At 37.9% G+C, this 12,470-nt stretch overlaps 1 protein-coding gene across 50 annotated transcripts in view; it reads left to right on the forward strand.

The window, feature by feature from the left end:
- Positions 1-12,470, forward strand: part of LOC129767373 (cell adhesion molecule Dscam2) — a 169,072-nt gene that overhangs the window by 70,877 nt on the left and 85,725 nt on the right. For 42 of the 50 annotated variants that reach the window (XM_055768229.1, XM_055768230.1, XM_055768227.1 and 39 more), the window contains exons 7-9: positions 3,416-3,852; positions 3,913-4,320; positions 4,382-4,543. In XM_055768229.1, coding sequence (XP_055624204.1) covers positions 3,416-3,852; positions 3,913-4,320; positions 4,382-4,543 — 1,007 coding nt within the window. Of the gene's footprint in view, positions 1-3,415; positions 3,853-3,912; positions 4,321-4,381; positions 4,544-10,967; positions 11,277-11,366; positions 11,658-12,470 lie in introns of all 50 variants that reach the window. The other 8 variants (XM_055768217.1, XM_055768216.1, XM_055768218.1 and 5 more) reach the window with 2 other exon arrangements.

The following is a 12,470-nucleotide window of genomic DNA, read 5'->3' on the forward strand; positions in this document are numbered from 1 at the left end:
TGATTTTGGATAGCCTATATTCAATTGATGTCTAACCCCTGCTCAAAGCTGACGACCATCATAAGCCGCGGTCTTTAACTTTTAACTTTCTCACATGCTGTTGATCCCGCCACGTCCAGTGACCCGCCGAGCCCCAAGGTCCCCACTGCTGCTAATGTCTATGCATCCAAACGAGCACACCTGCGAGAGAAATCATGAGATGATGATCATTTTACAAACGTCAAAAAATCATAAGAATTGTGAACCGATAAAGTGGTTGCAAAATAATTATTTGAATTGCTAAACTGTTTTTTTTAATACCGCATAACTCAGTGGCAAATTACTCAAACTTACCTTATTATATACCCAAGAGTTGAGAATTATCAGGTAATTGCCATTTAATTTGTTCTAAATGCAGAAACTCCCATTCGAATTACATTTCATAAACATACCTTAATAACCTAGAATTGAAGACTAGGAAAACATCATAATCTCCCGCGAGATTTTATAGGCAACTAGATCAGTGGAACTACGCTAGATTGCACAAAAATATTTACACCCATACCTCACTTTACGGCCTAGATACGTTCCTGGGCTACTAAGAAAAAAGCCGTATAACGAATCAATTATTCCAATACAAATTCATACAAACTCTATCGGATCGGTTCCTAGCTTGTTCAACGAAAAGCCGTATAAAGAGTGGCCGTATAGCGAGGTATAGGTGTATTCAAAGCGGCAACGAAACAGTAAAAGTAAGATAAATTTATTTTAAATGCTCATGAAATAATGTTTCTCATTATATCTAGGATTTTGTAATTAACTACATTCTGCTGGAATAAATTCACAGAATCAACGATTCGTTTTTTTATCGCCCAACACATCCTTTAACTATATTTCTATCTCACATGGAAGACAATTCTTCTTCTCGCTCTGAGCTTGATTTTTCTCGCTGTGACCATGTTACAGTAAACATCAGAATTGCTTCTCTGGAATTTGAACAAAATTATAAGAGAAACAGTTCCGTTGAAGATCCGACCCTGGTGGACTCCACAGCTTCGGAATCTTCGCAATCGGCTGCGAAAAGCGAAAAAAACGATTTCTTCACAGGAAAAATCCAATGCGGAGACGGGAGAAATATACAAAAAGTTGCAGATTGAATGTTTCCGCAAGTACATAAATACTCTTCAAAACACATTCAAGCAAAATCCGTCATCTTTTTGAAGTTTCGTACGGAACCGGAAGAACTTGACACGGATTCCTGACAACCGTCTCAACCAACACGTCAGTACATTGACAGTCTGCCATCATACAATCTCTAGTTCCTAGCTAACCTGCTAAACTCATACCTCTCATCCCGCAAAAAAATTGTCAAGATCCACGGTGCCAAATCCAATGAATTTGTGATTCCATCTGGAGTGCCATAAGGAAGCATTCTCGGTCATCTGATTTTTGTACAATTTGTTTTTTTTCTTTGTTTTTAAGAGGCTTTAAACTTTGAAGTTCATTCGCCTCTAAAAATTTGTCTACGATCTGTGCGATAAGTTATGTTCGGAGAAAAAGATTTGAATTTTTTCCGAGTAATTGAATCAATTTTCGACTACTGCATATTGCAAGCTGACATCGAGCGATTAAATGTCTGGTACTAGTAAAATGGAATGCATGTAAATGCTATAAAATGCAAGGTCATCACATTTACGCGCTCTCGCTCTCCAATTGTACACGGCTATATGTTACTGCTCTGAAAGAGTCAGTCAAATTAAAGACTTGGGAGTCCTCCTTGACAGCAAGCAGTGCTTCCATGAGCACATCTCAGTAACAGTTTCGAGAGCGAGCGCAATTGTTGGATTTATGAGACGCAACACAGTTCATTTCGTCGACATCTACGTTCTGAAGTCGTTGTACTGTGCATTTGTCCGCAGCGTTTTGGAATCTGCCTACCAGTTTGGATCCCATATCACGCTGTAGATATTCAACGCATCGAACGTGTTCAGAAACGCTTCGTAAGGCTCTACGTGGTCTGCACTGGAATAACCCCATCAACCTACCACCTTATGAATAGCGCTGTGAACTTATTGGAATGCAAACCCTGGAAAACCGACGATTGGTGCTACAAAGATTTTTTTAATTTATTGGTGGATAAAATTGAGTGCAGCTATCTTTTAAACATTAGGCTACACGCGCCGTCCCGCAGCTACGTCATCATCGACTCCGGGCGATGCCTGGTCACCGTATCATTTATGGACAAAACAATCCGTTAGACGTTTGATGCCGAGTCTTCAACTCTCCATTAATGTATTGACGTTACACCGCGAGCATCTATTGTAAGCTTTCTCAAGCTCAAGCTTCAAGTAGAACTCTTCTTCTTCATCTTCGGTTCTTCCTTCGTGTGGGGTTTGAGCGTTGATGATGTTGTAGTTGAAAAATTGGTCCCTGATTTCCACCTGCACAAGCGATTGCTCATTGGATCCTACTGGATCACGCGTCGTTGTATTTTTCCCATCACCATAAAGCCGGTACCAAGCTCGTTGGTTGTGCCGCAGCTCTAGTAGAAAGTGACATCACATCTCCTGCCGTCTCCGTCTCACCTGTCCTTCCACTCGGCAAAGTTTCTGCAGTACCACGACTACAAAATTGCGAGGTTTTAGATGCTCGGCGTAGAGCATCGCACCCGAGAAATTTCGCGATCCACACTCCCACGTCCCGTGATTCCAATCGGTGTTCATTGTTCATTGTTTAGGTCTCTGCCGATTATTCCGAGTAGTATTAATCAATTGTGGGTTGTAGTGCCATCCTCCCACGTATAGAAGTTGTCCTGGCTTCTAACCTAAGCGTTCACATGGTACATTTTTTTCGGAGTCGCTGCGTTGCAAATTCAGGTCAATTAACAGATCAAAAAGCGTCATACCGATTCGAAACGATTCTTAGATTAATTAAAAAGATTATGCACACAGTATGGAAAACGATAAACAGTACGGAAGAACTATCAGTTTGGGATATAAGATGAAAGGAATCTTGGGATTATGTTGGAATTGGTTTCCATTTCTTTCCCATCTTTCCCACTTATCATAACTTCCGTACCGTTTGTTAACAGGTAAGAACTTTCTATCACATTTGACTAACGGTCCAACGAAAAGATTGATTGGGTTTTGATCATCTTTACTGTCATTCAATATATTCTGGTTTTGTATCGATTGTATCCATAATTTAATACGTCAACGTGTTCTATACCATCCAACTCATCTCCGCTTGTAAACATCATCTGTGTGATCACATTTTTCTTTCGATTTTTTCTAACAAAATTTTGCCTCGGGTATCGTTTGCGCTTCCTAAAGTTTTGTTCGATAGTTCACGGTCTGATTCATTAAACTATGGTACAAAAGAAATTGCCGGCGAAGTCCAATTCCATAACATGTCCATTCTCTTCATTTTTTCACAGATGGTACAAGTACATCGAGGGAACTACCCGAAAGCAGGCCGTAGTGCTGGACGAGCGCGTCAAGCAAGTCTCCGGAACACTGATCATTAAGGACGCCGTCGTAGATGACTCCGGAAAGTACCTGTGCGTTGTCAACAATTCGGTGGGAGGCGAAAGTGTGGAAACCGTGCTGACCGTTACCGCTCCGCTAGCGGCCAAGATTGAACCACGCACCCAAACGGTTGATTTCGGTCGTCCGGCAATGTTCACCTGTAAGTTCTCCGGCAATCCGATCAAAACCGTTTCCTGGATGAAGGATGGAAAATCTCTGGGTCACAGCGATGCCGTGCTGCGAATCGAGTCGGTGAAGAAAGAAGACAAGGGCATGTACCAGTGCTTCATCCGCAACGATCAGGAAAGTGCCCAGGCTAGTGCTGAATTGAAGCTGGGAGGACGATGTAAGCAAACGATATTTTCAATTATGGTTTTCCATTGCTTACAAAATTATTTCCTTCTAGTTGACCCACCCGTGATCCGTGAAGCATTCCCCGAGGAAACTCGTCACCCAGGACCATCCGTATTCCTGAAGTGTATTGCTGGAGGAAACCCAACACCGGAAATCTCCTGGGAACTCGACGGAAAGAAGATCACCAACAGCGAACGCTACCAGGTCGGACAGTACGTAACCGTGAACGGAGATGTTGTTTCGCATTTGAACATCAGCTCGATTCACTCGAACGATGGTGGTCTGTACAAGTGTACCGCTAGCAGCAAGGTTGGTGTGGCGGAACATTCGGCCAAGCTCAACGTGTACGGCTTACCTTACGTGCGCACTATGGAAAAGAAATCGATCGTTGCTGGGGAAACACTGATTGTAACCTGTCCCGTCGCTGGATATCCGATTGATTCGATCGTGTGGGAAAGAGGTTTGATGCGAACATGGTAATGCTATGAAACACGAGCACTGAATGGCGATTTTCATTGCAGACAACCGTCAGTTGCCGATCAACCGCAAGCAGAAAGTATTCCCCAATGGAACCCTTATCATCGAGAATGTTGAGCGAAATTCTGACCAAGCTACCTACACATGTGTGGCTAAAAATTCCGAAGGATACACCGCACGAGGAACGCTTGAAGTTGCTGTTATGGGTAAGTTGGGCTAGTTTTTACACTTGATAGATACAGAGCTTATGGTTGTTAATAAGTGGCAGTACCGGAAAAAATGTGGACAGAAGCGCCGATACAGAGACATTTTTTATCTTCAATGTTTTTGCCTATAAAGTTTGATTCATTTAGAATCCGGAATCACAAAACTAGTTGTATCTCAGGATTGGTTAAAGGTACAAGAACTGTTTTCTATCAAAATGCACTTATTGTCCATTTCATAAAAAAAATTGAAAAAATTGTTCCGTTATAGTTTTGATGAATTTTTGTACTTTTCTTCGGATATTCTCCATTAAAGTTTGGACTCTCTGTTGGTCAACCTCAGCGCCAAACAAATACTTTGACCGGAACCTACATTTTTGTTCCTGTAAGAGGTTCAATTCAATGGTTTTTTTCCTACGTCACAATGTGTGATCTTTTATCATAGTAATATTGTAGAAAAGTTTACATATTTTACAATTTTGTAAGGTTTTGTTTTTTGTTAGGTTATGTGAGGCACGTTCCGCACATAGTTGGTTTAAACCGATTTTTATGCTCGATAGAGTGATACAAATTTGAATGAAATTGATAGTAGGTGGTAGCTCATAGACTAAGCTATCATTTGATGCCAAAACCTTACCATATGGTTGCTTTCCAAAGTCATGAAAAATTATCGAAGTTGCTGTTCGATTTTTCGAACGCTTGGCATAAAACGGGTTAATAAACAGGATTGCATTGTCTTGTTTGGGATGGGAACTTCGTTTCTCTGTTCACAGCTGTAAGTCCCATTGTCAAATCAAGAACTTCCTGGAAAATTTATCAGCGAAAAGGAACTTAAATTTGCTACTTTGTCCAAAATCTATCTTCACATACAGTGGTGGAAAAATAATAGGTCCGAAGGAAATTTTTCATTAAATAATAAATAACAAAAAAAATTACAAATGATAAATATATAATAAATAAAAAATGGTAAATAAACGGCTTACTTTATAGTTTTACATATCAATTTTATTGTTTAAACGAAACTTAACAATAAGTTACAAAATTATTGGAATTATAAAAAAAGGCTCTAAAATATTCCGCCATATTCACATTTTTCGGTGGAAGATAAAATAGGCGCGAATCATGAATTAAAAAAGAAAACATATTCATTGTTTCAAATGAAAAGTAGTTATGTTCTATTGAGTGAACTTTTAGTATTTAGTCGGAAATCCATTACTTTTCAATACAGCTTCGCAACGTCTTGGCAGAGAGTCGAAAAGCTTCTAGCATGGCTTTTCCGGAATAGCATACCAAACTTTTTGAACCACGTTCCACAACTCGTTCCGATTTTTGTGTTTCATATCCGCGATATTTGTCTTCATCTCGTTCCAAAGATTTTCTATTGGGTTGAGGCTCTGGCCAGTCAAAAACGTTTTTTTAATGAATCATTGTTTCACCGAGGTGTGTTTAGGATTGCCAGTTTTTTTAATATTTCTTTTCGATATGAAAGGTGTTTTTCGAGCACGGTAATTTCAATCAATCAAGCGGTTTCGGATTGTTCTAGTTGTCACTTCCAGTTCAAGTTCCTTTTTGATGGCTGTAGATGTAAGGAAAGGATTTTTTTTACCAATTCCAGTATTTGGCGGTCTTCCCTAGGATTAGTTTTCCTTTCCGTCCACGTTAAAATTATGAATGAAAATTAGCTTTTCCATATCAAATAAGTATTCTATTTGAATGAAAAACATTTTTGTTTGCAGGTGGTGAAAAAGACTCAGGAAAATTGTTCATGAAGACAACTTTATATTATAATGAAAAAAAATCAGTAACAATGTTGGTATTGTATAGCCATATGCTTGAATGAAAGTCATAAATACGTGTTTCAAGTAATTAAATAACATGATAATTTTCATTCAAATTTTAAAATTTAAAAACCGGCTTCGTGTCGTCTAATCCGATAGTGATTATACTAACTTCTTCTTTCTTTGTTTTTAAGAGGCTTTAAACTTTGCAGTTCATTCGCCTCTGAGTGTTATACTAACGAGTTTGGGACCCAAATTATGGCCCTAATTTGAAATCGCCACCAGACGTCGACACCATGCGACTGTCATCGCGAATTACCAGTTTACCACCATCTGACATATCGTGATGTCGATGATAAACTTTTTCAGTAGAGTGATAGTGAGATAGGCGGTGACGGTAGGCAGAGTGAGATAACGATAATCGTGCCGTACACCTGAAGTTTACGTTCGCTCACGGTCAAAATAATATTAATTTTGACAGATTGTATTGTTCCATTAATTGTTCATAATATACGCAATCTCACACAGAGATGGCTTTTTAATATGCATTATATATTATAGGTTAAAATTCAGATGACTTTATAAGGAATGCTTACACCTATTATTTTTCCACCACTGTACGTTTCTTCATCCATCAGCATTGGGGTGCCAATGAAAATGGTCATCTCTAATTTCAAAAAGTTACCCCATAAAAAATGTTCACCTCGAAAAAACACCCTTTGCAAAATATCAGCTCAATCGGACTTAAAGGAGAGTGGCGCAAAGCGGTTAAAGTTTGAGTTTTTCGAATGTCGAAAAATCACCCAAGGGGGGAGTGTAGTGATCTTGACGTTTCATGCAATTTTAAGACATTTGGCATCAACAATTTTTTTTCGAAAACCCAGATTCTTTTTCGGTTTTCAAAAAACTCAAAATTTAACGTATGCGACAACACTAAATGAAGTCCGAATGAGCTAATGTTTTGCATAGGGTATATCATTGTGCGAATCATCAATTCACAGCAAGTTCCGAATGAAGAATCGAGATAACTATTTTTATTGGCACCCTAAACCATACTTTTCGTCTCGTATTCCGAAAGTCCCAGGGTGTCGATTAAATTTTCGAGATGCCACTTGATCTCGACGTTTCATGCAATTTTAAGACATTTGGCATCAAAAAAATTTTTCGAAACCTCCCATCCCCTTACCACCCCCTTTGGGTGATTTTTCGACTTTCAAAAAACTCAAACTTTGACCGCTTTGCGCCACTCTCCCTTAAGTCCGATTGAGCTGAAATTTGGCATAGGGTGTTTTTTCGAGGTGGTGAACATTTTGTATATGGTAACTTTTTGAAATTTTAGGGTTGATTTTTTCCCATACATTCATTGGAACTCTAATCAGCATGCATCCTTCGTACTTCGTACTTCGAGCGTGTCTTTTTACCACCAGATTTTGCTTTACGTCCTGTTTGGTTGATTTCAAGCACGGAAATTATTTTAACCTTTTCGCATACGGATACTCCGGATGGTACTGTTTGTCTCATATTCCGAACAGTCTCAAATGCCGAACACTTCGTTTTTAAATGTAAATTTACTAAACTTTTATGTTATAAATAATTGAACAATAAAAACACAGACATTTTTCGAGGTATTTTTGAGGCTTCATTTTGACATCATTTACAGGTATCGATACAGCCTATAATTTATAATATTAGACATTTGCAAAAAAAGTGACAGTCAAAACCTATGATAAAATGTTTGCGATAGCAAATTCCGTAAAAAACAAGCGTCGTTCATTTTTCAGTTTGTGTAGTTGTTTCAACTATTTTGTTCGTTTTTTTCATGTTAAGTGCTAGAGAATGTATGAACCTACAATAAATGGATGGAAAAAATGATATTTTATACAAAAATCTTCATTAAAATTAATATTGAAGTAGTGTTCGGAATATGAATCAAGTTTCTACGCATGATTCATATTCCGAAAACCTAATTTTCAAATGTAAATTTACTGAACTTTAATGTTATAAATAATTGAATGATCAAAACCCTGAAGTTTTTTGGGTTATGGTTTAATTTTAACCCTCCTGTACTCGCGTGCAAAATCATAACACGTATACTCGCGCACGGTGTCACAGACCGAAAATTGCACTTCTCTGTAATGTTGCCATTGTGTATTTTTCAGGCTTTACTGGCATTTATTTGAAGAAGAGGGTATGATTGAATGAAAAAATTCCAAAACATATGTTTTCTTCGTCTTTATTATGTTAGTCATCTAATTCAGCCTCCTCAAAATAGAGTATTTTTAATGCTCCCACACAAATTACTAAATTCGAATTTTTCACTGTTTTTAATTAAAAGTAAGCAAATGAATATAATTCATGGAAGTAAAAAGAGCTATAAAATAACATAAAAACGTATTAATCGATTGTGGTTTCATTGGAGTAAGAATCAGAACATAGTATAACTGCATGCTCGAAACAAACATATTTTTTACATTGCATGCAGTTGTTGCGTGTTTTTCGGGTTTTTGATTGAAGAGAAGAATGTATAATGACCTTCTAGATGATTACCAGATGCTAAAGGTTCTGGAATATAAAATTTGCATATTTCTAATATTCTTTGTCTCTGTTTTCTTGGTAAACTAAGAATTAATGCCTTTTTTAGATGGGGCATAAAAAGATGATATAAAAGGATTTCTAGGAACTTCTTTTTATTTTTCTTGTTGTGTAAAAAAATATCCCCGAAACTGTAACTGTTAAAAATTACCATAAGCTACCGATTAGTTTATAGTTTACTGTTTACAATTCTTCCACAAGTGAAATTCTTTCGCAAGTATGTCTATGTATGACCATTCTATTTAGCGAATAACTTTACAAAAGTCAAACATTTATATTTTGCTTTTGAACGTATGAATCTAATGACGAATAGTTAATATGTGGATCCGTTCAATCCAGTTACAAAATGGACTGAAATCAAATAAGAAATGTCCGGTAATGATCTCATGCATTATATTTAATAAATATTCCACGCCACTAACATTAATTTATACATTTCATTCAACAATATTCCAGAATATGAAAAAAGGCACTTGTCCAAAAAAGTTACTCCTATACTCGCGTCGGTGTGTCAGACCGAAAGTGTTAAAAAAGTGACATACGTACCATTTGTACCAACCCATGCGATACGCTAAACGCACGACGAACGACGAATAACGAAGCTAAAGAGAATCGCAAAGTCGTAGTGTTGATATTTTCTGAGGAATGAACGAATTATTGATTTGTCGGTCTGGCAGACTAATGCGCGAGTATAGGAGTGTTAACAACATTTAAAACCATCAGCTTATAATTTATAATATTAAGCATTTGCAAAAAAGTGACAGTCAAAACCAATGATAAAATGATTTAAAACCGTGTAAATTCCGAAATCCGCGTAAAAAAAGGCGCGTAATATAAAACCGCGTAAAAAGCGAATTCAGTGTATTTTGTTTGTTGTTTTCATGTTAAGTGATAGAAATGGTAAGAATCTACAATAAATGGAAATGATATTTTTTGCAGAAATCTTCATTAAAATTAGTGTTCGGAATATGAATCAAGTTTTTCTACGCATGATTCAAATAGCAAATTAAAAATAGCATTTTTAAATGTTACTTTACTGAATTTTAATGTTATAAATAATTTAATATTCAAAACCCTGACATTCTTTGGGTTATATTTTAACATCATTTACAGGTATTGATACCGATATAGCGCCCTTGGTCCCGAAACCATGTAAATCCATTTTTTTGTGTTTTAAAAGTTATGATTTTTTAATAAAACTTGCACTTTTGCTGTTCGGAATTTGAGACAAAAGCGTTCGGAATATGAGTCAGTGACAAAAATGGTGTTCCGAATTTGAGACAAAAGTGGTTAAACATAATTTTAGTTTTTCACCATGAATATGTATTTGTAAATCAATTTTATTGTAGTCAAATGAAAAAGAAGGCTCTACTGTATTCAAAAATCAAATTAAATTAAATTCAAATCAAATTATTGGCCATCAAAGCTTAGGTGTTCGGAATATGAGACAAAACGGTACTTTGGTTAGAGTTGTTGTTTTTGTTGATATCGTAGTTCGAGAATCCCGTATTTGCCGCAATTGTTCTCGATACCTTCAAACTCAGCTTCCTTATTCCGAGCGTAAGTTCCACTACGACGCGTCCTCTGTTCCATCCGATCGACAGGAATCAACAAACACGGAAACGTTTTTGCACATCGTACACGGTCGATTCCAGGGATTTCGCTATTTTAGTACCTGACCAAAATCAATTTTAGAGTTTAAAATCAAACGTTTCTCTCGGCTTCCATACTGCACAACTTTTTCAGAACAAAACAGATCATCATGAATTGTTTACCGTCGAAATATAAAGGTTTTCCAAACAATTTGCTGTCGAAGAATTTCAGATACGCCTACAACGACCACCGCTATAAAACGAACAGTGATTCCGCATTCTAACTGAATCGATCTTAATCATCAAAAACAAGTGTTGATTGTTGAATGAACTTATTTAGCGAAACAATCTTGAAAACATACAACACTGCCGTTTATCAATAACCATAATCGTACTAGCAAATAAGTATATTCAGGATACGAATAAGCGAAAAATGTGTGCGTCGAATGACGTGGGTCAACTTAGTGCTGCCACAGATAGTGCCGTTTAGCTTTGGCGATGAACAGGTCAATCAGTACGACATGGTATCGACTATGTGCACCGTAAACAAGGGTGATATGCCAATCGATGTAAGCTGGGAGTTTACTTCTCTGCTCGACCAGCGAACACCTCGGAGGCTGCATACAAGTGACGGAATTCTTATCAGTCGAAGTAGTTCACGGATCAGTACATTGAGCATTGATTCAGTCAGAGACCGTCACGGTGGGAACTACACTTGCCGAGCGAAAAATCAGGCTGGTTTCGTAGAGTTTACTGCTATTCTTTCTGTTAATGGTGATTGTTTTTCTTTCTGTTGATGATTAAGATTCCTATACCTTGATCCGTAAACTGTCTTCATAATCAAAAGTCTTTGGTACTCCGCAGTCCTACCGCAAATAGTTCCGTTCGATTTCGGGGACGATCCCATCAACGCTCTGGACATGATCTCGGCGTATTGTACTGTGAATAAAGGCGACTTCCCGCTGCAAATCCGCTGGAGCAGGAATCATCAACCAATAGATAGTGCCAATGAAGGAATCTCCATCAGTCGAACAAATCAACGGATTAGTGTGTTGAGCATAGAATCCGTAAGAGATTTCCACAGTGGAAACTACACCTGTACCGCAGAAAATAACGCTGGACGAGTTCAGCACTGTGCAACACTATCCGTCAACGGTTTGCAATGGCTTTAGAGCATGTCTTTAATACGCCCATTCCCTTTCAAGTTCCTCCTCAGATTGTTCCATTCGATTTTGGAGAGACCCCAGTGTTTGCCATGGACATGGTATCAGCTACCTGTACGATTAACAAGGGCGATCTCCCTATCGAGGTCACGTGGCTGCTCAATGGCAAACGTATATACTCTAACGATGGGATTTCCCTTAGCAGAGCAAATCAAAGATTAAGTACACTTAGTATTGAATCCGTCCGGGATAGACATAGCGGAAATTATAGCTGTCTGGCAACTAACCATGCTGGGAGAGCGGAGATCGTTGCTCCGCTACTAATTAATGGTTCGACTGCATGGGATTCACCATTTATTTTCGGGATCTTAGATTTTCTTTCTTTCTTTCTTTGTTTTTAAGAGGCTTTAAACTTTGCAGTTCATTCGCCTCTAATATCTTAGATTTTTCTTCTACCTTCCCCTCCATGTTTCTCCTCCATAACGACACTGGAAATGTACAGATAAAACACGCACACACGTAAATACAAACAAATTAAAACTTTATAATTGAACAGACTTAAAACATGACACATGTACATGGAACGATGACGGAATTACATTTTTTATTGTTTTGTTTATACAGTGAGTTCAGCGGTGTTAGAGTTGGTAACGATATTTAGGGATATCAACGTTCCCAACATTTCCCCTCTTAAAACAGTTGGTACAGGTCAAACTTTATCGGCGGTCTTCGCAGACGTGAAGAACGACGAGGTACAGGTACAGTTGTTTGAATTTTAGTAGTTCTGGGTGATAAGCCGTTGCAG

The sequence above is a fragment of the Toxorhynchites rutilus genome, chromosome 2 (genome assembly GCF_029784135.1).
Source record: "Toxorhynchites rutilus septentrionalis strain SRP chromosome 2, ASM2978413v1, whole genome shotgun sequence".
In the NCBI taxonomy this organism is placed as follows: Eukaryota; Metazoa; Arthropoda; class Insecta; order Diptera; family Culicidae; genus Toxorhynchites; species Toxorhynchites rutilus.